The sequence below is a fragment of the Pezoporus occidentalis genome, unplaced genomic scaffold (assembly GCF_034315485.1).
Source record: "Pezoporus occidentalis ecotype Australia unplaced genomic scaffold, CSIRO_AGI_Poc_V1 ctg390, whole genome shotgun sequence".
Classification (NCBI taxonomy): Eukaryota; Metazoa; Chordata; class Aves; order Psittaciformes; family Psittacidae; genus Pezoporus; species Pezoporus occidentalis.
Genome location: NW_026915714.1, coordinates 64,710 through 91,149, shown reverse-complemented (window position 1 = coordinate 91,149; position 26,440 = coordinate 64,710). Strand labels below are relative to the sequence as shown.

At 61.9% G+C, this 26,440-nt stretch overlaps 1 protein-coding gene across 10 annotated transcripts; it reads left to right on the top strand.

Annotated features, from left to right (window-relative positions):
- The first annotated feature begins 1,979 nt into the window (after nt 1-1,979).
- Nucleotides 1,980-25,859, top strand: CTNND1 (catenin delta 1). Of its 10 annotated transcripts, XM_062632564.1 has the most exons (21): nt 1,980-2,041; nt 10,090-10,207; nt 10,969-11,277; nt 12,309-12,380; nt 12,658-12,816; nt 13,012-13,544; nt 17,200-17,663; nt 17,773-17,956; nt 18,234-18,351; nt 18,981-19,134; nt 19,529-19,546; nt 19,750-19,818; nt 21,161-21,288; nt 21,867-22,017; nt 22,251-22,443; nt 22,550-22,664; nt 23,219-23,306; nt 23,622-23,669; nt 23,806-23,903; nt 23,980-24,129; nt 24,319-25,859. In XM_062632564.1, the coding sequence occupies exons 3-21, from the start codon at nt 11,083-11,085 to the stop codon at nt 24,328-24,330; spliced, it is 2,949 nt and encodes a 982-aa protein (XP_062488548.1). In that variant the 5' UTR covers nt 1,980-2,041; nt 10,090-10,207; nt 10,969-11,082; the 3' UTR covers nt 24,331-25,859. The 10 variants fall into 10 exon arrangements, with proteins under 10 accessions (XP_062488548.1, XP_062488552.1, XP_062488554.1 ...); XM_062632570.1 differs by lacking the exon at nt 1,980-2,041 and having other exon boundaries at nt 10,084-10,207; nt 24,055-24,129; nt 24,322-25,859; XM_062632569.1 differs by lacking the exon at nt 1,980-2,041 and having other exon boundaries at nt 10,084-10,207; nt 24,055-24,129.
- Nucleotides 25,860-26,440: the final 581 nt, after the last annotated feature.

Here is a 26,440-nt window from a genome sequence, read left to right as displayed (position 1 = left end):
CTCCCCGGCTCTAAACCCCCCTTTGCAGAGTGGCTGTTGCCCCATCCCAGCCCCTCTGGCAGGGGAGCAGGACCCAGAGCTCGTTTGGTCCATAAAAGGCAGCAGGTGTTGCCTGGATGCGGTGACAAAGCCCAAACTTGTTGGTGATTCAGGCAGCTCCGCCTGTGACGTGGGCTCAGCGCAGGAGGCCAGAGTGCAGGAATGCTGCTGGAAAGGGGCTGGATTTACTGGCTCTTGACCAAAGTCCTCGACTTCCCCAAGGTGGCCACAACCTTCTCTCTGCTGTGTGTCATCGAGGAGGCTGCTGGGGGGGAAGTGGTTCTTGGAGCCAGCTCTTGTCTGGAAACTCCCAGCAGCAGCAGGGCCATGAGTCTGTCTGGCTCCTGCCTGTCTTGTGCTTGTTGCTAATCTGCCTCCTTCCATCCGGGAGGGCCAGTGCTGCGCTGCTGGAGCTGCTTCTGCACGGGGTGCCTGTCCCCCCAGCTCGCCCTGTCCCCTGCTCACTGCACACAGCGTCTGCACTGAGGAGTAGCTCCTGTTCTGTTCCCGTGTGAGCTCAGCCTGCTGTGGGCTCCGGGGTGGGAGCGGGACCTTGTCCTCCTGCAGTGCTGTTCCTGTCCCCAGTTCCTGTGGAGGAAGCAGGGGCTGCTGCTTCCTTGTGTGAGCCACAGGAAAACCGCCCCTGTGGTGCGGAGGGGCAGAGGAGGTGGCTGCGGGGTGTGGGGCAATCCAGTGACTCAGGAGCATGAGCTGCCAGGCGTGGTGCTGGGATGGGTGAACCCTGAACCAGGCTGGCCGCCCCGCTGTTTCCAGCCCAGAGCAGCAGGTTGGAGGCGGCAGTGGGATGCCTGGTGTGTGTGGGCCTTGGCTGAGGTGGGGAGGAGTCTTGGCTCCCCCCATCCCTCTGCCCAGGGACATGAACTGCCTTGCAGGAGGGCAGTGACAGAAGCAGTGTGTGCCCCAGAGCTTGTCCCCATCCTGCGGGTCCACAGTGACTTTGTGCTGCAGAGCTTGCACCCACTGCAGAGGTGTTTGTGCCAGTGCAGGTGGGGGACCTGGCCCAGGCTGATGTCTCATTTTGGCAGCTCATTGCCCACATGTCGGTGCTGATGGAAGGATTGGTTTTGTGTCACCAGAGCTCTGGTGTCTCAGGGTAGCTCTGGGGCTGTGGAGGTGCTTTTGGGGTGCTCATAAGGGCATGGGTGCATGGGCTGGCTGCACCACACAGCAGAGCAGGCTTGGTGAGGTGATGGTCCAGGCCAGGGGCCACTGGCTTTCCAGCACAGATATGGAAGGGTCTGGGCAAGCTGGGGAAGGGACATGAGCCCTGGGAGTAAATCCCCGTGTACTCCTAGGTTAAGAACATTGGGGCTGCTCAGCCTGGAGAAGAGAAGCTGCGTGGAGACCTCAGAGCATCTTCCAGTGTCTGAAGGGAGCTACAAGGATGTTGGAGAGGGAGGGACTCTTCATCAGGGGCTGGAGCGATAGGACAAAGGGGAATGGGTTCAAACTGAAACAGGAGATTCAGGTATAAGGCAGAAGCTCTTCACTATGGGGGTGCTGAGGTGCTGCCACAGGGTGCCCAGAGAAGCTGTGGCTGCCCCATCCCTGGCAGTGTTCAAGGCCAGGTTGGACACAGGGGCTTGGAGCGAGCTGCTCCAGTGGAAGGGGTCCCTGCCCGTGGCAGGGGTTGGAGCTGGAGGAGCTTCAAGTTCCCTTCCAATCCAAGCCATTCCATGATTCTCTGGCCTGGCCAAGGTGTTGCTGTCCTGGGAGGGCCTGTCAGACATGTGCAGCTCCAGGGGTGCTGGGGGATGTCCCCTCTGCACCAGGCCGGGCTGGGTCGCTCTGGTGGCAGCAGGGGCAGGACCTGCTCCTGCTCCTTCATCCCAGCTCCGGCTCTATGGGGCGTTGGCCCCAATTCCAGCTAATGCAGCTCAAAGTTCACGGGCTTCCTGCTGTTGGCTGTGGGCACGGGGAGCCCTGCATGGGCCGCGTTCCACAGGGACCAAGAGGAGCTGCTCTCCCCTCGCCACGCTGGGTAGGACAGCGAGTACCTGGGGCTGGGGGTTCCTCCCGGCAGCGAGGTGGGAGCTGGAGCACCCCAGGAGGCTCTGGGGAGCTGGGTCCACATGGACCGGAGGGTGGAAGGGGCCTGCTGGCCCCAGCCCTGTGTGTTCCCATCGCCCCGCTCTCGCCTGGTGCCTGGGCTGGGCTTTCCCAAGGAGAGCTCCCACATCCCGGTGTTGCCCCCCCTCGTGCTCCGTGCTGGAGTGGGGCCGCGGGCACACGGGTAGCAGCGGTGGGAGGGAGCGCGCGGAACTGCAAAGACGAGTTTTTCCGAGTGGGAAGGGCAGGGTGGGCCGTGCCGTGCTTGCGCCGCTGGCAGGGCCCTTGCCCGGTGCCGGAGCACATTCCTGGGGCGTGTTGGAGCTCGCCGAGCTGCCGGCGCTGCCTGGCTCCAGTGCGGGCACCGGGATGTGTCATCCCAGCGCTGTGCACCAGGCTCTGCTGGGGAGCAGGGGCAGCTGGGCGGCTGCAGCAGGGATCCTGCGGGGTTGTGGGGAGCCTGCTCCAGCCCTGCCACTCTGCTGCTCCTTTTCTCTGGTTTCCATGCAGGAGGGAGCTCCCGGGGCCCTGCAGCTCCCCTCTAGAGTACACTGGGGTGGCACACATGAAACCTGCTCCCCCTTCTTCTCTGCCTGTCGCCAGCAGCTGCCTTGGGTGGAAAAGCACTTCCATTCTCCATTCCCCCTTCGATAGTGAGGGCAGCTGCCCTGGGCAAGGAGGGGTGGATGGGCCTGAGGAGCAAAGCTGTGGCAGCAGCCTTGGTCCAGGAGGGGTCTGTGGCTGTGCTTCCCAGGAATGCCTCCATCCTGCCTCTGGGAGCCTTGGGAACACTGCAGTGGTTCAGGTGTGTGACTGTGTGCTTCTTGGCTGGGGGGAGTTGTGCAAGTGAGCAACTGAGGGGTGTGAGGGGATGCTGGTTGGGCAGCGCATGCTTACTTCCAGCCTTGGTGGGCAGATGTGCTGGGCATAGGCTGTTGGTGCCCCTACCAGGTAGCTGGGGCATGGTGAGCACAGCCGTGTCCTCCTGGGGCTGGAAAACAGCATCTTTCAGCCTCTGCTCCTAGGATACTCCCAGCCCTGGGCAAGAAGAATGTGATAGCAGCACAGATGAGGAGCCCTCCTGTGTGTTCCCCAGGGGCAGGGCGCTTCCAGCAAGCAGGCTGGGTGTCTGGTCTCCTGGGTGCAATGTGCTGACCTGGCTGGGGCCAGGCTAGTGGTGCCCGTGCCCGGTGATCCCAGCCTGGTTCCAGGGTGTCTGCGTGCAGGCTGGGGGTGGGGGGGAGAGGCCCTTGGCAGGACGTCGTGTTTAGAGGCTTACAGGAAAGGGAAGTCACGATGTCACCTCCCGTCTGACCAGGAAACGCAGGTTTCCTTCCCTTCAGCTCGGGCAGGAGCCTGGGAAGCCACTTCTCAGGGAGCAGCAGCCAGATGTGGCACCAGCGAGCAGTTTGGGCAGGGCTCTGGGGTAGGGTGAAGTCCTGCTGGCCCCTGAGCAACTGCTTGGCCTGCTTGTCCCTTGCTGTTCAGGAGCCCTGGCTCGTGCCAGCCTGTGTGTGTGCACCATCCGTGGCCATGGGCACTGCAGGGTCTTGGAGCACCGTGCTGGGACCTGGCTGTTACGCTGCGGGGCAGCAGCCCCTGCACCACCCCAGCTATGATTCAGTCCCTGGCTCTTGCCTTATGCTTCTCCAGTGGCTTTTCCTTCCATGCTAGGGCTCTGGCCTGTCCGCTGTTAGGGAGCAGGCACCTGAGGAGGTCACCTCAGTGGGTGCTGTGCCAGGGGGGTCCAGCTGCTGCTGCCTCTGCCTGGCTGGCTGCACCCCAGCAATGTCCTGTGGGCTGCTCCTGCACCCAGTGCTTTGTGGCTCCTTGGTGGCTTGAGTGTCCTTGCAGGGCCGGCAGATGGATGGTGCCGGGTGCTCTCTGGATGAGCCCAGGGGTGCAGTTCCCACTGTGCTTCCAGTCCTGTGACGCTGTGCACTGGTCGGGACTGGGTTCTGGGGCCTAGCATGGCTGCAGGTGTTGGGAGAGGAAATGAGCTCAAGTGCCTTTCCTGGGAAGAAGGATATAGAGGCTGCAGTGAGGGCTGTGCCAGGGAAAGGGACCCAAATCTAGGTGCTTATTTGGGCTGGCACCGGGTCCTGCAGCTCTGCATCCCAGGTTCTGCTGGCAGGGGCTGTGCAGGGTGGATGCCTGCTGTGAATGCTTGTGCCCGTGGCCCAGGGGAGGATGGCTTCCCTTAATCCTGCTGGGAATGTGGGCCACCGGGCTGTGGCCTCACTGCCTGCGGACAGATATGAACTCTTGAGGAGCTAAATCTGCCCTGGGGCAGCACCGGGGGTATCAGAGCGGCTTCACCGCATCTGCCCTGCCCTTGTCCCCCCACTGCTGCAGTCTCCTCTTTCATGGAAGGGACTTTGCTCCCTGGGCCTTGCCGGCACAGCCCTTATCTGTGCAGAGCCCAGTTCATGTTTGCTTTTGCCGCGGGAGTGAAGCAGCTGAGTGGGAAAGTTAGCCTGGGGTGGGTTTGGGGAGAGCTGGGTGCGGGGCAGGGTGCTGGTGTGGCTGAGTCCGAGGGCTGCATCACCACCTGCGCACCCCGGGTGCCAGCAGAGCCCTGTGGCCGTGGGGACACCTGACGTCCCCATCGCGGTGGCTGCTGCCCTGGATCCCCCCCGCTCACCTGGGGCCCCGCGGGGCCGCCGGGGCGAAGCCGGACCCGCTGCCTGCCGGAGCGTGGCCTGCCCCGGGAATGCTCTGGCCCCGTTCCCGGAATCCGACGCTGGGTGTTTGTTTGCTGCTGCGCCCCCGAGGTCTGGTGCTACTGTGACAGGAAACGGGAACGCCGGGGGGAGGGAGGCAGGCGGCCGGCTGGGGATGTGCCTCTGAAATCCCTTTGTCCCTGCCGAGCGCTCAGCTGCGAATTCCCACCGAGCACAGAGAGCCGCCTTTGTGCTGCCGAGCGCTCGGCATGGGAATGCGCTGGGCCCGGGGGTGCGAGCTGCGGGGCTGGGTGCCGGGGACCCGGACTCGCTGCTGGCCCGGGGTGGGGGCACCCACGCAGCGGTTCCCAGCGGGAGTGGGGGTTTTGGGGCGACCTGGGGCAGCGGGATGCTGCTGGCAGGGAAGTTCTGGCCCTGTGGCCAACCTGTTTGGAGTTGCGGGTGCATAGCCTCTGCCTGGAGCCCTGCAGCTCGGCTGCCTTCCTACCGGGGGGGGGGGGGGCGGCTCAGCCTCTTTGCCCCACAAGCGCTGCTGCGAGCTCCGTGTCCCGCTTGCCGTGGGGCCGGCGCAGGGGATGGCAGCAGTCCTGCCCAGCCCGGGGGGAAGGATCTGATCCGGTGCCGTGTCCCGGCTGCGCTCAGGGGTGCCCCGAGTCCACCGGGCCGCTGGCGTGCGGGTGGAGCAGGCCTGGCACTGGGGCTGACCCCACGCTGCTGCTGTCTCCCGCCGCCTCCTCCTTCATCCCGGTGACCTCGGGCCGGGCCGGGCCGGGATCAGCGCACTGTTTCACAACCCTCGGCTGTGTCCGGACCCATCCCGCGGACCCGAACGGTCTTGTTCATTCCTCGGCCCCCCGTGCTAGGGGGACAATGCGCACGCTGCTTCCCCCAGCCCAGCCGCCGCACCCTGCCCTTATCTCTGCCTCCTTATCGCCGCGCTGGCCGCGGGCCCGCTCCCTCACAAGGCGCGGTGCCGTGTCGCTGCTTGCACCTCCGCGGCTCCCTGCTCTCTGCAGGGCGGTGTTCCCAGCGCGCCCGGGCGCTGGGGGCGGCAGGCGAGGCCGCCATCCGCTGCCGGTCCAACCAGTCGGGCGCGCTGGGCGGGGGCGAGCGGCTGCCGGCTCCGTGCCCGCTGCCGCTCCCGGCGCTGGGATGGGGCAGGCCGGAGCCCGGGGCGGTGTCTGACCCGCCCGCGGGAGCTGCCGTTGTCCGAAGTCCGGTGCTCCCCAACCCGCCTGCGGGGAGAGGCGCGGCCGGGGGCCGGGAGGCAGGTGAGGGCCTCGGCAGGACACGGGGGAGCACCGGGGCCTGGCAGGGCTTGGGCAGAGCTGGCCATGCGCTGGAGCAAGCTGCCCGGCACAGTGGAAGGAGGGTCCCTGCCTGGGGTGCTGCTCTGTGGTGGGCATGGTCCTGCCTCTGGGTGCTGGCTGAGAAACAGCCATGGCCAAAGCTCTCCATGGCCCACGTAGGGATGTGGGAGCTCCTGCCCACCATCTGGGGTCCCCTTCCCGTGGCTGAGGCCTGTGGCGCTCCCCTGAGCTGAGCACTGGGGCAGGCAAGGTGGGAGGAGCTGGGGCTCGTGGGCTTTCTGCCCAGCACCCGCTGTGCTTGGCTAGTGCTGGTGCTTGCCACCTCGGGCAGGCTGAAGGCTGATAGGTGAGCCTGGACCCTGTGCTTAGGGGGGTGGAACGGTGCCAGAGATGCTGCCTCATTTATTTTTTAGCTAATTGAGACTGACCAGAAGTCTGTGGTGAATTAGCAGGGCTGTGAACCTGTGCAGAGCAAGCAAGTGTAATGCACTGCAAGCGCTCGGGCAATTGCAGGCTTGAATTATTGATGGGGTTTCTGTTTTTTTAAGTGCATCATGATGGCAACTGGAACCAGGAGCAGAATTTGTTGCTTCCTGTCTCTCTGGAGGCCAGGGTCTGGTCGATGGCTTTCGAGGGGCAGGCAGCTCCTGGCTCCCCTCTAAGCCCCACAGCGTGGCAGGATGAGGCCAGCTGCTTGAGCAGCGCTGTCATTTTTCTTGTGTAGCGGATGTGCTGGAGCAGGAACAGGTTTTCAGGGCAGAGCAGGGCTGGGAGCCTGTCCTCGGGCAGCCCCAGGCAGGGGGCTGTGTGCTGGGGGTGCCCCACGCTGCAGTGGGTGCTGTCTGCCGGACCTCCTGCCTGTGTCTTACCTGCCAGACCCTGGCCTTCTCCTTGGCCTGTGGTGTCCCATTTCCCACCCGCCGGCTCGTCCTGGGCCCTGGGTTGAGCTCTGTGGCTGACAGGGAAGCGCTTCTGGTGAGGAGCCTTCACAAGGCTCGAACCCATCCGCTGGCAGCCGTGGGTGCAGGTGGGCTCCAGCTGGGCAGGGCTGCGCCTGTGCCCTCGGGGTTGTTTCTCGAGGCCCAGGGTTTGCTCTGGGATCCCACTAGGAAGCAGACTGGGAGTTCTGGAAGGACAGTGCCATGTTAGGGCTGCTCTCAGGGGAGAGCTCTGGAGGGCTTGGTTAGGTTTAGGGTGTTGTTCTGGCGGCTACCAAGCCTTTACTGCAAGCAGGAAGCTGGGAGATGAGGCAAGGCAGAGGGATTTGGGTGTGAAGCTTTCTGGGTAGCTGTGCAGGTCCCTGGGTCCCCTCGTCCCGATGGCCACCAGGGAAGTGCTCTGGTGCTTCTGCCCCGGGGCAGGCGCTGCTGGGGTGTGTTTTGTCTCCAGGCTTTGGCTTTGCCCTGGCCGGAGCCAGCTCAGCTATTCTTGGCTGCTGGGTTTTTAAGTGCCGGGTGTGTCAGCGAGTGCCTCTCTTGATGAGAAGGCAGCGACTGTCAGGGTCTGGCTTTGGAGAATGCTCTGTAGTTGTCTCTTCAGAGGCTGGGCAGGAGGGGGGGGAATGGGCGCAAAGCGATCCCTGGAATGTCACCCTTGTGGGATCCGGAGTGCTTGGCTGCAGGCTCTCACTAGGGGGCTGCCTGGCCGGGGCTCTCCTGTTGTCCCCCTCCCTGCCTTGCTTTGCAGATGAGCTCCGGGAGGCAGCGAAGCCCCTGCCCGAGGGGTTCTGTGTGCCAGTCCGCTGGGGTGCTGCTGGCGGGCGGCTGCGGGCAGCGCCGGGTCCAGCTCTGGACCTGGCACTGCCTCTCAGTAATTATGTCTTTAATCCCGGATCGATGGAGACTCGATGGCTGGGACGAGTGCAGAGGGAGGAGGCGGTGCTGGTGGTGGCGGCCCCAGGAGCGGAGCTGGGGGAGCCCCCCTGGCCGCGGGTACCCCCGTTCTGCTGGTCCGTGGTGGAGCTGTGCCCCTGCTCAGGTATGCAGGGACAGCTCCAGCCCTGATTCCGGGGTGACCCTGCGGTGGCTGCTCCTGAGCTGCTCCGTGTCCATGGCTTTGCAGAGCCATGCCCCCCCCAGCCCCTCCTGTGCCTGCCCTGATGTGAAGGGCTCTCAAAAGCCCCTTGGCTGCCTCCTCTCCTTGAGGCTTCCTGCTCTGATCTGGGGGCCCAAAGGGGAAGGGGGGCCTTCTGTGTGTCCCCACACATCCTCTTGCCTGGGCTGGAGGAGCCTTGGTGAGTGCAGGGGACAGGGAGAGCTGGTGGGCGAGGGACCTGTCCTGTTCCTTCCCCCTGCTGTTGTGTTTACTCCCAGTGGAAGGAACGGGAAGGAAACAGCCTTGGCTGCTCTGGTCCCTTATCTGAGGCCCATGAGGGCCCTGCAAGCTTCATTGTTAGTTCCACATTCTCCGGGCTGTGTTCCCAGGGGGATGTGAGAGCTGGGGACGTGGTGCTGGGGCAGCGTTGCTGACTGTGGGGCAGCAGGGATCTGCTGGGGTTGCTGGCTCTCTTCTGCCTTCCCACAGATACCAACCCCGCTGCTCTGCACTTGCTGCTCACTGCTGAGGCTGCTTGCCAGCAAGTGAAGCCTGTTCCCGAGAGCAGGGGCTCAGCTAAATCTGCCCTTGAGGCCAACGTGTTGGCTCCATCCTCACACACCCCCAAATCTGCCTCTTCTGCATTGAGATGGTCAAGGGCTGGCTGGGAAGGTGTTAGGAGCACAGCTGCTCCGGCAAGGTCGTGTTGAGGAGGATCTCCTCTGCAGTGGCTGTTCCTGTCTTTAAAAGGGCTCAGTGAAACACCACACTGGAGGTGAATCACTACGAGCTGGGGGGGCTCTGTCAGGATTCTGGGTGTTTGCAGTGTGTGGGGGGGAAGGACCACCCCTGACCTGATGGAGAAGTCTGGGACATTGCAAGATGTTCCCTTGTCCTGTGGTTGAGGGCTGGTGCCGGTGGGTCCAGGCTGCCTCTCCCCCGTGCCTCCCTGCAGAGCTGGGCCCTGCAGCCCTGCCCCATGTCCATATGGGTGACGGTGACCTCCAGTGGGTCCCGGAGGCCCCAGGTCTGTGCCCCTGCTTGGGGTGCTTTGGGTGGATGCCCACCAAAACTGAGCGTGTGACTCAAGGGTGAGAGTCGGATGCGTCAGCGCAGCTGTGGGAGGCACCAGGCCTCTCCTGAGCAGGATCCCTTGCAAAGCCACGGGGCAGGTGGGACCTCCAGCAGCAGGGTCAGAGCTGCCCCTGCATCTCCATACAAGGCTTGGGGAGTCGGTGCGCTGGAAAAAGCCTCGGGGCGGACCTGTCGCAAGGTGGGAGGGGTGGAAAACCCGCGCAAGAGCCAGGAGTCGCGTCTGGGAACCTTCAGGAGCCTGCTTGGGCACCTGGACCCGGAGTCGTGCCTGCTCCTCCGGGGTGCGGGCTGGGCAGCGAGGATCCCAGCCCGGCTGGGGTCCACGTGCCGCGGCTCCATGGCCACGCATGGGCATGGGTGTAAGCGCTGGGCTTTTGGTGAGGGCAGATAGCAGGGTGCTGGTGAGCGGACGTTTGGGTGCGCTGAGGCTCTTGCAAACCAACCCGGCTTCATGGATGGTGCTGTGCGGCGCAGTGGTCAGGGCCAGGGCTGCCTGCGTGCGAGGGGGGTCACTTCCAGAGGGGTTCCGTGTGGACACCTCCAGGGAGTTAATTCTGACCCCCAGAAGCGCCGCTGCCGCGCACCGTGGGAAAGCAGCCGCGGGCGAGTCCCCGCACGCCTGCGCGGGCCCGGGCAGGGCTGCGGGCCCCGAGGGCCGGGCTGAGCCCGCCCGCCTGTGCCGCTGCCCCGGCGGAGGGAGCGGCCGGGGGCTGCTGTGGGAACCCCCCGGCTCCAGCTCCATCCCCGTCCCCCAGCGCAGAGGGGTGGGAGGGAAGAGCCCGGTCCCGGCCGTTGCCTCCCCACCTTCGCGTTGCGTTCGCGTGTGTGACTTTGACCTCCTCCTGCTGTCCCTGCAGCTCTCTTCCCTCCTGCTTCCTCACTGTGGTGGCTGGGCTATTCCTCCCATGACTCTCTGCGTCTAGACCTGGCTGTCCCGTGCCTTTGCAATCAAACCTGAACTTCCTCCTCTGACAGGTCTGTATGGAACGATATTGCCTTTGTCAATGTGTTGATTGGGGTGTGCTGCTTCACTGCTCTTCCTGGGGAGGGGATGTTAGAGGAGTGCTGGCCAGTGACCATCCCTAGATCTGTGGGCTGAGCACCTCCTGGGGAAGCTGCAGCCTTAAGAACCCTTGTGAGAAGCTGGAGGGTGGGGAGTATTGGCAGCAAAGGGACTCATGGGGTCCTCTTTAGGGGGATCCTCTCCCACTTTGTCCCCTTTCCTGGGCAGGTAAAAGCTGTGTTGTGGGGGCTGTGCCCCCACCTTGTATCACACTGGGGAAGAGGGAGCATATAAGTGACAGCGTCTCCCTCCCTCCCTGGTGAGATAATAGGACGCGGGTCACTTCTCATTCTCCAGGAGTATCCCCTGTTCTGCCCCAGGACCTGCCCTCCCCTCCCTGAGAGCAGCGGTTCTGTGAGGCCTGAGGAGGCCCCTTGTGGGAAGAGGGAACCTCCCCAGCACAGAGCAGCTCTTCTGACCCTGGCTGCTTGCTGTGATGGGGGAGCACTTTCTGACCCAAAGTGCCACTTCTTCAAGCTTAAATCCCGGGGCAAGGAACATCCAAGTCATGCCTGGGCTGTGCTGCCCCAGACCCCTCTTGCCAGCTTGCTGGTGGGTGGGAATGGGTGGGAATGCCACGAGATCATTTTTTCCCTGTTCCGAGGATCTGTCTCCCTGAAATCAGTCTCTTCTGACCGGTCTTTTCCCTCCTTCCTTCCCAAATCACATGCAGTGCAGAGAGGGGCTCCTGCCCTTCTGGCTCACTTTTCTTCCCCTCGCCTGACGCCAAGCCGCCTCCGCTTGTGCCTCCCTGTGCCCTCCATCCCACCCTGGGCGCCCGGCACCCATGGACGACTCGGAGGTGGAGTCGACCGCCAGCATCCTTGCCTCTGTCAAGGAGCAGGAGGCGCAGTTCGAGAAGCTGACGCGGGCGCTCGAGGAGGAGCGGCGCCACGTCTCAGCCCAGCTGGAGCGGGTCCGGGTCTCCCCGCAGGACGCCGGCCCGGGCTTGGCCAACGGCACGCTGCCCCGGCGGCACCAGGTAAAGCCCTGGCAGCAGGGGCTGCGGAGGCTCCCAGAGCCCCAGTCCACGTCAGCCCTCCTCGGTGCGGGCAGCCCTGGGCACTTCCGTTGGCCCTGCTTGGATGTGAGGTGGAGGAGGGCTTAGGCTGCTCTTGAACACTGATGGTGCTGAAGGTGACCGGGGGTGTGCAAAGCCGGAGCCTTGTGGGAAGGAAGAGGGTCTGGAGACCTGGAGTGTCTTGCTTCCAGGCCAGCTCTGGTTTGGTTTCAAGGAGGTCGGAGGCTGGCTGTATTCAGTACTGGGGCATCTTTGCTCCCCATCCCACTCAGCTTCTTGGAAGGTGGTCGAACTGCAGGGACTGGTGTATAGCTGTGGGGAAGCGCATGTCTGTCTCCCTCTCATGTGACAATGGGCGAGTCCCTGGAGTTTCTGTTTATCCCCCAAACAGCCAGACCAGGGCTGGGAGAGATCTCTCTTCTGCAGGGCTGGAAGTGTGGTTTCATCTGCCTTGGCTTGAGGTCTCCCTCCTCCTGTCCTCCCTTTCCTGGGCTTTGTTGTGGAGAGGGGTGCTCGGAGGGCTGGTGCGTGGCGGTGTGCAGGAGGCGGGTCCCTTGCTGGCTGTGGAAGGTGGTTGTAGGGGATATGTGGGCTGGGCGGGGGGGGGGTCCAACAGAAGCACCCTGCAACAGCCACCAAGCAGCCGTGCTTTTCCCTTGCGGTCCTGCCTGGCCCGGAGGATGTGGAAGGTCTCCAGGGCTGTGCCGGGAGCAAGAAGGGGTCTGGGCCATTCCATCAGGAGTGCTGGGGCTGAATGATGTGTTCTCCAACTCGTGTCAGGCTGGAATGGGGTGGTTTGCTGCACGTCACACAGGCCCCAAGGAGCGTGAGCCTGTCCTGGGGGTGGCACGTGGGGTGTGCGCTGGGTGGCTGTCACATCCAGGAGGTGGCCTGCTCAGGGCCTGGCAGGGAAGGGGGGAGCAGGTACATGGCATCCCAGCAGTGGGAGATTAGTGCAGTTAACGGGCCTGCTGTGGTGCTCTTTGTTTCAGAACGGCCGTTTCTTGGGCGATGCTGACCTGGAAAGGCAGAAATACCAAGATCTGAAGCTCAACGGGCCACAGGTAAGGGGAGCTGAGCCCTCTGGCTGCAGCAGCCTGCCGGCTGGCTTGGGGATGCAGGGCAGAACTCCAGTGTCTCCACCCTACCTGGGAGAGGGGGACTTGTGTTTCTGATGTGGCCACCCTGGCTTGAAGGGGCTTTGGTGTGGGATTGTTGGTACCTGTTCTCATGCAGGAGGATACCGGGGCTCCCCAAGAGGTGAGATCTTTTACCAGGCTGATCCCAGGGAGGCCCATGTTGACAGTGGGGGCCTGACTGCCTGCCCCTTGCTCCCCTTAGGACCACAGCCACCTCTTGTACAGCACAATCCCCAGGATGCAGGACCCCGGCCAGATTGTGGAGGAGACATACACCATGGAGGAGGACCCAGAAGGGGCCATGTCGGTCGTGTCTGTGGAGACATCAGATGATGGGACAACCCGGCGTACAGAGACTACGGTACAGGCCTGGGCGCAGCATGGAGGGGCAGGGCTTTGGCCGGGGACCCGATGGCTGGGGTGCTACACCATGATACCAGCCAGCTTGCTACATGAGCTGAAACACGGATGTGAAATCTGCCTGAAAGGGGAGTCCAGGGGTGCGGGGCTGTGGTGGGTTTCCTGACAGGAATGTGTCCTGCATCCATCCCTCTAGGTGAAGAAAGTGGTGAAGACGGTGACCACCCGGACGGTGCAGCAGGTGCCGGTGGGGCCGGACGGGTTGCCTTTGGAGACTTCCCCTGTCACCAGCAACTACGTCCAGACCATGGACAGGAACTTCCGCAAGAATGGGAGCGGGGGCCCGGGTGGGTTCCTGAGCCAGGCGGGCACAGCCACGCTCCCTCGGAACTACCACTACCCTGATGGCTACGGCCGCCCCTACGAGGATGGGTACCCGGGCAGCGACCACAGCTACGGCAGCCTGTCCCGCGTCACCCGCATCGACGAGCGCTACCGCCCTTCCATGGACACCTACCGGGCCCCCAGCCGCCAGGACATCTACGGCCCCCAGCCTCAAGTGCGCGTCGGGGGCAGCAACATGGACCTCAACCACTTCCACCCCGAGCCGTATGGCCTGGAGGATGACCAGCGCAGCGTGGGCTTCGACGATGCGGACTACGGGCTCATGTCTGACTACGGCACGGCCCGACGGGCAGGGACCCCATCCGATCCCCGCCGGCGGCTCAGGTACAGGGAGGGGGGATGCTGTGGGGTCCCTCTCACTTCACCCTCTTTGGAGGAAGGGGGATTGCAGAGACAAAGGCACGAGCTGAGTCAGGCGCAGCACGTGTAGGAGAAAGTGCATCCAGGAGGAAGCTCAGCTCATGCAGGAGAAAGCTCGCTTCCACTTCTAATTGCCTGCTTAATTGGTGGTTAAAAGTTGGTTGCCAATTGAGCTGCTCTTCCTGCAGCAAGGAGCTCCACTGGGCAGTTGGATGTAGCTCCAGGCCCTTCCCTTTCTGTGCCACCCGTTCTGGTGGGAGGGCAGGTTCACTGGCGCCCCAGCTGGCGTTATCCTGTGGGAGCCATGCTTGATGCGTGGCGCAGCCCCACAGCAGCCCTGGGAGTGGTGCTGAGCCCAGTGCTCAGCCCCGCAGTGCCCTGGGGAGACAGCATTGCTGCAGCACGGCCAGGACCTCACCAGCCCTCACCGGCAGGCTGCGAGAAGTGGCTCAACCTGTTCAGCACCAGCAGCTTCTCCCCCTCCCTTGTCTGTGGGTGATCGGCGGCTCCCACAGCCGGGCTCTGAGCAAGTGCCCCACGAGGCTGGGGCTGCCCTTGGGCTCGGGTGGTCCTTGCACTGTCCTGCCAGTGTGTGGCCCCATCCTGGAATGTTGCATCCCTGAGGCAACAGCTCTATAGGCTGATGTTTTGTGCCCGCTCTGTCTCTTGCACAGGCACTGCTGCTGCCTGCTTAAGCCTCAGCTCAGGTGGGGTTTGGGGAGGTGCTGGAGGACGGTTGGGAGGGTGGTGAGGTACAAATGGAGAGAGAGGCTGAGCATGGGTCCCAGATAGGGATGGATGTACATCTAGCACCCTGGGCAGGGGGAGACAGGTAAGGCTGAGCACAAGCTGCTTAAGCTAGAACATAGGCAGGAGGGAGACCCAGGGGAAGGAGGCTCTTGCCACCCACTGCCGGAGATCCGCCCAGCTTGAAGCATGCACTGCAAATCCAGGGCAGCTCCCGAGGGGCTGAAGGAGGAGCTTTGTCCTTTGGGCAGTGCCAGCACAGGCGTGTGCTGCTGTGCTGAACCAGTCAGGGCGGTTGCTCTCACGAGGGGTTCCCCCCCTTGCATCTGAGGCCTGTGCTCACGGAGCTGCCTGTGCCCAACGGGCAGCCTGGAGAAGCCAGTGGCGGCTGCTCTGAGCCCGTGGCCATGGGTCCCGCAGCGAGCAGCTGGGCAGGGGGGGTTAAGCAAGTGTCTGACCTGTGGCTGCTCTGCTCCAGCTGGGGCTGCAGGGGAAGGGGATGCAAGCAAATACAAAAGGCACCCTGGGTTGCAAACCCTCCCTGGGCTCATGTCCCACCCAAAACACAGGAGCAGGAGCCCTCCCTGAGGCGCCTGATCTGCTTGGTCTTTTGAGACCATAAGCCCTCTATGCTGAGCTGGGTGGTGTCCATTCTCCTCCCACCTTTCCAGATCCTGGAGGAGGGGAACAGGAGACAGGTACAGGAGCTACGGCCAGGCAGGACACTGGGGGGCTTGGGTCACAGCAGAGGGAGAAGGTCCCACAGCCAAGAAGCAGCTCTGGTGGAGCTGTCACCTTGTCCTGCAAGGATGGGCAATGGGTACGATATGGAAGAAAGGTTGATGTGGCCCATGAGCAGGCTCTCCCTCCCCCTGTGATAACCATCACAGTAATCTGTGGAATCCAGGCGCTGTTGAGCTTGGCTTGTCCCCTGCTTCTCAGTTACCATTGCAGGAATGGAGCAGCACGATCAGCATCCCCCTGCCCCAGAGCTGTTTGTCTTGAGCAGGGGACTGGCGGTTAATGGCCTCCTTCAGGGCAGCAGCCAGCCAGGCATGGGGTCACACCGTGGCCACACAGCACACGGGTCTCCCTTGTGGCTCCTTTTGTAGCTCCCTCTCTGCAGGGGCAGAGAGAAGGGGGTTCAGTGGCAGCGCAGGGTGTGCTTCCCCCTCCCGGACAGCCCCGTCCCTGGAGGGATCTGGCACTGAGGGGCCCTTGGGGCTGGGCAGGAGCTCCCTTTTGGGGTGTGGGAGCAAGGCCAGCTGGGCTGTGTTGGTGAGCATTGGGTGGCTTCTTTGCAGTTCTGGCACCTGCCTGCATCTTAGAATCATGGAATCCCAGCCTGGTTTGAGTGGGAAGGGACCTTAAAGCTCCTCCAGCTCCAACTCCTCCCACAGGCAGGGACCCCTTCCACTGGAGCAGCTTGCTCCAAGCCCCAGTGTGCAACCTGGCCTTGAACACTGCCAGGGATGGGGCAGCCACAGCTTCTCTGGGCACCCTGTGCTGTGGTCTTGCTGCTGCCCTGTCCTGCTGTGGGATGGAGGGGGGTGGGGGCGGCACCGTGCACTCCCTCCATGCCCCACAGGCACGGGAGTGACTCCCTGGCATGGCCGGGCTGCTCAGCACCTCGGAGCAGCCGTTCCTTGCAGGGATTTGCTGACAGCCAACCTCAGAGCCTGCTGCCACCACCCGCGGCAGCACCGGGGTGGCTGCCACACGGGGCCAGTGCCTTTGGGAAGTGCCATGACAGAGGCCGTAGGAAGCAGAGGTGCAGGGAGCAGAACCTGTTGTCATCCTTTGTGGAGCTTTCCCTGCTGCCAGAGCCTCGTCTGGGAGCTCAGGAGGTTGCCGAGCAATGCCCAGGGCAGATGTGAGCTGGGAATGGTGCCTCACCCTGGACCTTGGTCGTGTGTTGTTGGTGCCCTGGCACAGCCCGGTGACAGCAGGGGTCAGGCCCCTCGTTTAAGTGCCAAGTCCCCTCCCATCCCCTTCTGCTGAAAATCCCTGGATCCCTTGGCCGGGCTGGGGAAGGGTTAGGTTGTCAGTGACAACAGAATTAGGGTGAGAACCCAGGATTTTGGGGGTGCATGTTTGGGGTGTCCAGTGTCACCTTGGGGCAGCAGTTGTGCGTTCAGCTTCCATGTGCTTGTTGGGGTTCATTCCCGATGCTGCTGGGAACTTCCAGCAGGGCAAGGGGCTGTGGGAGCACCGCTGTTCCCTGTGCCCGAGTTGGGAGCAGTGAGGTTGATCCCTGCAGTCCCTTGATGCGCGGCTGAGCCTGTCCCTGGGCAGCCAGTGCCACTTGTGTGCATCGCCGGGCATCTGCCGGCAAAGGAGTTGGAGCCCCGTGTGGGTAAAACTCTGCCGTCGCCATGGGTCGTGGAGCTGGGCGGCCCCGGGAGCCCGCTGTGCCCGTGCGGTGCCGGGTGCTGGCTGCGGAGCTCCTGGGCGAGGGATGTGTCTCAGCACCGCGCTGGGATGAACCTGCCCTCTAGTGGTCACAGCCCCGCATGGCTTCTGTGCCTCGGGGCTGGTTCCTGCCTCCCTGGAGGTCATGCGGAGAGCCGGGTCCAGCCTCTGCCCTAAGCCCGGTGCGTGGGGAGGGGCCGGAATAGCTCCTGGGGCTGCCTTCTCCTGTGGAACAATCGCCTGCTCCCTGAGCAGGCCTGGGCATGCCCGAGGGTGGCCTCCTGCAGCTGCATCCTGTGTGGGGAGGAGGAGGGTGCCCAGCGCTGCTGTGCTGCCTGGCTGCCAGCCTTGATGGGGCTGGCGGTGCCTAGGTGCCGTGTGCTCTTCCGCCCATCCTGGAGGGGGCTCAGCACCCTCCCCGGTCCGAGGCTCCCGCTGATGCCGCTGTGTTCTCTGGCAGGAGTTACGAGGACATGCTGGTGGATGAGGTGGCTCCTGACCGGTACTACTGGGCACCCCTGGCCCAGCACGAGCGCGGCAGCTTGGCCAGCCTGGACAGCCTGCGGAAGGGAGGCCCCGGCACGGGGAGCTGGCGCCAGCCGGAGCTGCCGGAGGTGATCGCCATGCTCAGTTTCCGCCTGGACACAGTCAAGTCCAACGCGGCCGCCTACCTGCAGCATCTCTGCTACCGCAACGACAAGGTGAAGACGGAGGTGCGCAAGCTGAAGGGCATTCCTGTGCTCGTGGGGTTGCTGGACCACCCCAAGAAAGAGGTGCACTACGGTGCCTGCGGAGCCCTCAAGAATATCTCCTTCGGCAAGGACCAAGACAACAAGATTGCCATCAAGAACTGCGATGGGGTGCCTGCTCTGGTTCGCCTGTTGCGGAAGGCCCATGACATGGACCTCACGGAGGTCATCACGGGTAATGGCTGAGGGAGGAGAGCAGGGGCTCATCTGTTGGGTGAGGGATCCACAGTGTGAGGTTTTTTAAGCCCTTGTGGTCTGATCACCTCCTGCCTGTGGCATTGCAGGAACACTGTGGAACCTGTCCTCGCATGACTCCATCAAGATGGCCATCGTGGATCATGCACTACATGCTCTGACCGATGAGGTGGTTATTCCCCGCTCAGGCTGGGAGAGGGAACCCAACGAGGACTCCAAACCCCGCCACATCGAGTGGGAGTCGGTGCTCACCAACACCGCTGGCTGCCTTAGGTATGGAAGGGGGCTACCAACTGCTGCTGGAGCACTGGTGTGGGCTGGGGCCGTGGTAACACTCCATCTTGGCTGGTCCTGGTGGCTTTCTTGGGCTGCCAAGGGGCAGCTGCTCTCCCAGGGCAGCTCCTGGTGATGCAGTCCTTGGATTTGGAGGAGTTTCTCCCAGTGAAGGGGTGCTTCAGGAGCTTTCCTCTGTCTGAGTTCTGCTGGGTGCTGGTAGCTCTGCGCCTGCCCTCAGCTCTCTCTCCCATGCTGCTTCTCTCTTGCCTGCCAGGAACGTGAGCTCGGAGCGGAGCGAGGCCCGTCGGAAGCTGCGGGAGTGTGATGGGCTGGTGGATGCCCTCATCTACATCGTCCAGTCTGAGATTGGTCAGAAGGACTCGGACAGCAAGGTACCAGCATGGGGCACGTGTAGAGCTCTGCCCTTGGCAGCCAGCTCCAGTAGCGTTCTGTGTTCATGGTGGCTGGAGCTGGGTTCATCCCAGGACAGATGAAGAATGGGTGGGTGGAATCTTCACCAGGGAGGGACTTGGACTGACAGGACCAGCTTGGGAAAGCCCAGTCCAGGCTCCTCATGCCTTTCTCCAGTCTCCACTTGAGAAGAGAGGGCCTGTGTGGGGTGTGACCTGGGCACGTTGACCAGGAGGTGGCTGGCACTCCGCTCACAGGAGTCTGCTGGTGTCACTCACCCCATAGTGCTATCCCTTGGTTCGGGGCTCCCTGATCTGCCTTGACAAGGCCTTGGCTTGAGTTTTTCTTCAGCCTTTCCCTGGAGCTTCCATGCTCATGGCAGAAAGATTCTGGCCTGGTAGAGCATGAGCTCATGCACACAGACCTGGCCATGCCTAGTGTGGGATGGGAACGTGCTGCAGTGGAGGTGGAGCTGAATCTCCCTCTGGGGCGAGATCAAACTCCCTTGGCCTGGCTGTAGGTTGCAGGCTGTGATGGGGACCTCACTCAGGCATGGCGTGGGCATGACTTGGGCATGGGTGCTCCAAGCCAAATCTGGTTTTGTCTGCAGCTGGTGGAGAACTGTGTGTGCCTGCTGAGAAACTTGTCCTACCAAGTCCACCGGGAGATCCCCCATGCTGAGCGCTACCAGGAGACACCCCTGGCCCCTGCCAACAATGCCGGGCCCCACGCTGCGAGCTGCTTTGGTGCCAAGAAGGGCAAAGGTTTGTGTGGTGGCAGCAGCGTGGAGGGAGGTGGGATAAAGACAGCTCGACAGTGGAGCTTGGGGGTGGTCTGGGGTCTCTGTGCTCCTGCTCTGGCATCTCTTGTGTGAGGGTTAAAGTGCAGTTCTCTGGAGGTGCAGTGGCCCATGCCTCCCCTGGCTTTGGGACCTACTGTTTGCCTTACCCAAAGCATTTGACACAAGCTACTGGTGGGTTTCTGTGGTGGCAGGATGGTGACGCAGAGATGGCCACTAACTTCACACCTTCCCTTCTCTCCTGTTTGCCCCTTCCCCGTCCTTTGCTTTCTTGCCAAATGATCTGCCCCATGATGCTGTCGGCACTTCTCTCCTCCTGCCTTCCCTCTCTCCTGTCCTTCTCTCCGCTTCGCCAATAGATGAGTGGTTCTCCAGAGGTGAGTGTGCTCCTGGTTCTACTTCTCCCATGGTTGGATCGATGGGTGCTCGCTCTGGCCTGCTTTGGTTCTGCCCCAGCTACATGCTGGTAGCTTGGCTTCAGCTCACCTCTGGACTTGTCCTTGGAGCAAGTGGCAAAGAGCTGTTGGGCTGAGGTGGGTGGGGAGAAGAGGTGTCTGACTCCTCTGTTTTCCCTTTGAAGGTAAAAAGCTCCCAGAAGACCCTGGTGCCGAAACAGTGGATTTTCCCAAAAGAGCAACTCCAGCCAAAGGTATGTTCCTGGGGGGTCTGTGGAAGGCTGGGCTCTGCAGGGCTGCTCTTGCACAAGCAGTCTGGGAGGGGAGTGAGTAGAATTCTCCATTAAAGTGAGCCTCTCAACCTGGGCAGGGGTTTGGGTTGGAGGAGGTGTGTTTCTGGTTGCCCAAGTGCCTGTTAAAACATCAGCTCTGGCACAGACGTTGTGAGAATGCTGCTTGTGCTTGGAGGTTAGTGCTGCCTCGAGACAGGCTTTCTGGAAAGGGAGCTATTGCCCTAGGGACAGAGGGTCAGCTTGGTGACAGAGCCCCGGGAGGGGGAGCCCTCTGTGGTGGTGGTCTCAGACTTCCCAGCACATTTGCCCTCTTTCCTGCTCTTCTCCTTTGGGCATGAAGAGCAGGCAGGATTTATAGCCTAAACCCTGCCCAAAAGTGTTCTCCAGCATGAGTGTGAGGAAAGGTCATGCCAAGAAGCCCTTGGGGACAAGCTTCTCAGTGTCTTGAGGGCTGTGAATCACAGCCCTTGCTGGCTGCCCAAGCAGTGGGCATTAGTCCAGGGCTTGAATTCAGCTCCTTCTGCCCCAGAGCACCCTGTAGTTCCTGGGAGGACCCTGCTGCTCCCAGGGGTATGAAGAGTTAAGCTGGAAGACTCACAAGAAAGCTCAGGACAGACCTGATGATGTGAGCAGCTCCAGTGGGCAGTGGTGGCTCCTCAGGCTGACCCAGGCTGTGGGAAGAGTCAGCACCATCTCTGGTGGAAGCCTGAGGAGCCGCCTGCTCTGTCTTTGGGGGCTGGAGACGTCCCTCACCTCAGCTGAGAATAGAGAACAAGGTGGAAAACTCCAGCTTGCAGTTGTAAAGTGCAGTCTCGCTGCTGCCTTACAAGTCACCTGTGGGTGTGTGTTTCCATGGAAAAGAGTTCGTACTTGAAGGCCTGATCCCTGCCCGCGTGCTGGGGCAGCGGGAGCTGGAGAGCAGTGCCTTCAGTCTTAGGGTGAGCTCAACCCAAGCTGCTTCAGCATGGGGTTGGTGGCCGCTTGCTCGAGGTGTCCCCACCTTCCTCCTGCTGCACAGCGCCTGGCTGCCAGGCTTGCCCCAGCCCATGCCCTTGTCTGGGCACTTCAGCCAGGCCTTTCGTGAACCTGAGGTCTCTGAACTGAACTGCAGCAGTGCACTGGGGACTCCGGGCAGCAGCAGTCAGGGGTGAGGCTGGGGGGCAGACTGGTTCCCACCATACCCAGGATCCAGCCTGCAGGGAGCTTGGGTCAATGCTCCCAGCCTCAGCTGCCCGGCAGTGCCCCTTTGGAATTAGTCAGATGTGAGCAGAGCCCTTGGTAAGTCCTTCCTGTTCTCTGGCAGGCTACGAGCTCCTCTTCCAGGCAGAAGTGGTTCGGATATACATCTCCCTGCTGAAGGAAAGCAAGACCCCAGCCATCCTGGAGGCTTCGGCGGGAGCCATTCAGAACCTGTGTGCTGGCAGCTGGACGGTGAGTGCCTTCGGAGCTGGCCCTGTCCATGTTCACCTGTGCTGTAGGGAAGGAGCTTCGGGGAGCGGGAGCATCGCCCATGGGGTACCAGCAGAGCTGTGGATGGCCTCGGCTCTGCTGTTTCAGGCTGTTCACTTTGTAGAGGGCTCCCTGCTCAGGAAGGCTGTTTAACAGCATAGTTCATGTGTGGATCAGGCCTCTGCTGTGCTGTTAAGGGCTCTGTGCTCCCTGCCATTTGTGGGTTCCCAAAGGCTGCCTGTCTGTCCCTACCTGCAGCGGGCTCACTGCCATTCCTTCTCTTCCATATGCTGGGGACAGGGAATGACGGTCTGGGCTGCTGCACAGATCCCGGACATGCATTCTGGTGGTGTGGATGGAAAGACCATCTGGGAAACTGCTTGCCTAGCCTGTTGAGGGGGGCTTTTGGACAGGAGTGGGACCTTTGCAGTCTCACTGTGGGTGAAGCCAGGACCCACAGTGGTGGACTGAGGGTGGTGGGAAGGCTCCCTGGGTGTCCCCAGGAGCAGGGGGGCTGTGCCTGCCCAGGTGACCCCATGTGCTGTGCCTCTGCCCTGCAGTATGGGCGCTGCATCCGTGCAGCACTGCGCCAGGAGAAGGGGCTCTCCGCCATCGCCGACCTCCTGAGCCACGACAGCGAGCGCGTGGTGAAAGCTGCAGCCGGAGCCCTGCGCAACCTGGCTGTGGACCTGCGCAACAAGGAGCTGATAGGTGAGGGCTGCACGGGGTGGGACATGGGCTCCATCCATCCGGGTCATGCAGGGACATCCTGAGCTGAGGGGGTGTGTGAGCATGGCATCAGTCCAGTGTCTGTCTGCTGCTGCTCTCCCAGAGCACCATGTGCTGAGAGGGACATCAGAACTGGTCGCTGGTCCTTCTGCAGTGATTTTTCTCTTGCAGACCTCTTCCTCACTTGCTCATGCCCAGCTCTTTTCCCTCCCCAGGTAAACATGCCATCCCCAACCTAGTGAAGAACCTGCCTGGAGGCCAGCAGACCCCAGCCAAAAACCTCTCTGAGGATGCAGTGGTATCAATCCTCAACACCATCAATGAAGTAATTGTAGACAACCTTGAGGCTGCCAAGAAGCTGCGGGAAACTCAGGGGATCGAGAAGTTGGTGCTGATCAACAAATCTGGGTAGGCTCTGCTCGAAGGGCAGTGCAAGGGGCAGAGAAGGGCTTCTCCAGCAGCTTCCTCCCAGCCATGGGTATCTCCAAACATCTCTTCCTTCGCCCCTTTCTAGGAACCGCTCCGAGCGAGAGGTCCGAGCGGCCGCCCTCGTCTTGCAGACAGTGTGGGGATACAAAGAGCTGCGGAAGCCCCTCGAGAAGGAAGGCTGGAAGAAGTCAGATTTCCAGGTACGGAGATGCCCTGCTGTGGCTAGGGTAGGAGATGGGGTCCTGCAGCAGGGAGGAGAGTGTTCCGGGAGCTCAGTAATAGTGGATTTCAGCTCTTACCTTGCTGATGGGATTGACACCCTTGGAGGTGTCCCCTTTGCCACTCCTCAGCGGGTGGCTGCAGGAAGTCTCTGCCAAGGAAGAACCACTCTGTAGAGCTTTAAGCCGTGTGTCGCACCCAAGCTGCAGATCTGCAGGCAGGGGAGCTTGCAGGACTGCAGGCCAGTGGCAGTGCTGAAGAGCAAGGTTCTTCAGGGCTCGGTTTCTTTCCCAAAGGCTGGGGCTGTCCTTGTTTGCTGAGGGCTGGGTCCTGCCCCAGCCCAGCCAGCCACCTCCACTCAGGCGTGGATGCAGCCCTGGGCTCTGCAGCACCCTCTGGTTGCTTCAGCCCTTGCTCAAGGGCTGTGGTAGGGTTCCTGGGCCCGTCCTGGTGCTGGGGGCTGGAGGGGTGGGATGTGTGGATCAGGAAGGAATGTCTGGGCCAAGGTGTGAGTGGTCACTGTCTGATGCTCCAGGTGAACCTGAGCAACGCCTCTCGGACCCAGGGAGGTAACTCCTTTGATGACAGCACCTTGCCTCTCATTGACAGGAACCAAAAAACAGGTACGTGCCTTCCCTGCAGTGCCTGTCCCCGCTGTCACCATTCCACTTGGGGGTACACAGAAGAGTGGGCCTTCATCCCCTCCCTGCTATTCAGCCCTGACTTTCTTGGCAGCCACAGCTGCTCACACAAGGCCATCAATTTGGGCTTTAGATGGCTTCTCAGGGCTAGAAAGGACCTATGTTCATGTGGATCCTGTAGCGTCCTTAGGTCAACAGTGCTGCAGTTGCAGCTGGGTCTGGGGTCTTGTAGCTGGGGTAGGCAGCAGTTCCTCTGCTGCTTGTGGCTGTGTCTGATCTGCTCTCCCATGCTTGTAGACAAGAAATCTTCCCGGGAGGAGATCCAGATGAGCAGCATGGGACCAGGTAGGACTGGGACTGGAATGGTGGGAGCATCTTGCTTCCTTGGTATGCTGGGAGGGGGCAGAGATCACGTCTCCTGTGGGGATGATGCTGCCTCCCGTGGAGGTGACATGACTGACTGTCCCCTTTCCTGCTCCAGACAACTATTCCACACTCAATGAGCGGGACCACAGCAGGACACTGGAAAGATCTGGTGAACTTGGAGACACGGAGCCGGTGAAGGCAGCGCCCTTGATGGTGAGCAGCTCCTCCTGACTGGGGATGTGAGTGGGGCTGGGGGCAGGAGATGACCAATCACTGTCCTGGCTGGCAGGAGGAGGTTAGAACTGGGCTCCCCCAACTAACACCCCCCTGCTCCATCGGCCCCACTAACCCGGTGTGTCTGCAGCAGGAGGAGGGGCAGGAACCGCAGCCTGAGGGAGAGGAGGTGCAGGAGGATGCTCCCGTGCTCTCCCCCGTGTCGGTATGTCCCATGGTGTCCTGCCCAATCTGAGCAGGAGTGACACGTCCCTCTGCTGTGCTCTTGGGGTGCTTTGGCCAGCCCAGTCCTGCTCTGATCTCTGATCTCTGCAATCACCATCAGGCCATGATCACACCTCGGCTGCTCCCGTGCTCCCCAGGCATGCTGACATCTTTCCCTTTCTCTCCACAGCAGAAGATCTAGCTGTGACCTCCCCGCCTCCACTCAGTTTGGGTTGATAATATATTATATATATAAATATATATATATATAACTTTGTGGTGGAATGGACCGACTTTGACCTTGTCTTATTCCTGGAGTTTCTGCTGGACTGTTGGTGCCAATTCGCCAGCCAAACGCCTGGGCCCAGGGGCAGCCTGGACTCTGCCTCCCCTGGGCCACTGCACCTCCCGTTCTGGGACGCCTCGACCCATAACTCTTCCTCCCCGTCCTCCACCACCTCCTTCCTCCAGCGTGAATCCCTCCTGCCCGACTCTGCCGGATCAACCGGCGTGGATGCTGCAAACAAACTCCGGATCTCTGCCTTGACCAGGAACTGCCTTCTCTCCCACACCTTCCCTCTGCTCAGATGTCTGCAGGGATGGAGACTGGACCTCACGTGCCACCACCTTTTTGTTTTGGTTTTGTTGCCTATAGGTTATATTTTTGTGCAGGGTCACTCTTCAGCCGGGGCTGTGGGGACAACGGGAGCATCCCTCCCTGGTGGCGGTGGGACCAGGGTGAAGGGAGGCTGTGAGGGGAAGGAAAAACAGCAATAACTTCTTGCTTTGCTCTAAATAAGGCTTTGGGGGCATGGGAATGAGGACCTGGCTCTGGTTCCTGCGGAGGGGTCTGCATGGGGCTGCTAGCCCCCACTGTGTGAGGAGGGATCCTTACATGGGGAAGATGGTCAGTGCGAGGGGCTTGGGATGAGCCTCCCTGCACGGGAGGTGGTGGGTCCCTGTGGAAGGAGATGTGGTGGGCTCCTGCGGGGAGGCAGCTTCTTGGGTGTCCTGTGTGCCCGGGGTGAGGAGCAGGCGCTGGCAGGGCTGCCACTGCCCTGCCTCCTCGTGACATGTGCCTTTCTTTTGCCACTGTGAAATAGCTCTTGGAATCGTACTGTTGGCTTCGCTGGGGACGGGTGGCTGGGCTCCTGGCAGAGCTGAGCTCTTCTCTTCCCCGCTAGGAGCCTCCACTGGCTGCAGTGGGGCTGGAAGCCCATTTGGGGGGATCCCAGCCCCACTGTCCTCACTGAGGGGATGCAGGTCTCTTGTCTCCATCCTCTTTCAGGAGGCTGGGCTGCCACAGGGACTGGGGTGAACGCATCCTCCTCTCTCTGTGGTGGTGGTGGCTCATTCAGTGCTGCGATCCTCGGGGAGCCCTCGGGCTTCCTGCACAACTGGAAGCCGCTGCAGGAGGCTGCAACTGGAGCAGGAGCCCCCGGAGGAGCCCCTGGGGCCCTGCTCCTGCCTGCGCCTCCAGCCCCACCAGCTCCCGCCCTGGTGCCCGGCTCCAGCCCTCCCTCAGCTCATTCGGTTCGTTCTGGGGTTTAACTCTTCCTTTAACGATGTAAAACACTAATTCCTTTTTTTAATGTTTAATTCCAAATGAACCAAAAAGCTCCCCCCGCGCGGGGGGTGGCGGGGCCGGGGCTGCCCCTCCCCCCTGCGCACACTCTTGTAACGCTTTTCCAACGAGATGATTTTTTATATAAATAAAGTTTTTAAAGTGTGTCGGTGCCGCCCTCGGCCAGTCCAGCCCCGGGGGTCCCTGGGTGATGCTGCTTGGACAAACCCTTCCCAGGACTGGAGAGGCCCCTGCTCTTCCTGGCAGGAGATGGGAGTTAAACCTGTGCTGTGTTCGCGGTGGTGGCTGCCCCTCCCCCCCAGTGCTGGGGGCAGCCTCCAGTAGCCGGGCTCAGGGCACCTGCAGAGCAGGGCTGGGCTGTGGATGTGCTCATCCCTCCCCAGGGAGCCTGGAGTCAGGCTCAACCACCACGTTCCCACTGGGGTTTCTCCCCTGTGCGTGCACGTGGGAACAAACACAAATCCTGTACCTCTCTGGGTTTGTGTTTTTGGAGCAGTTTTGTGGCTCCTGCTTCCGGCCAGGTTTGCTATGAAGCCATGTTGCTGTTGGGCAGGTTTTTGGTGGGGCACAGGGCAGCTCTTTAGAGCAGGACTGGGCCCCGTGTGGTGCCACTTCCCTGTGCTGTGCAGTGCAGCCGGAGCTGGAGCTGCGCCCCAGGCAGGCTGGGGTTACGTGCCACCTGGGTGCAGGGACCCCAGTGCACCTGCAGGCAGGGGAGTGTTGATGG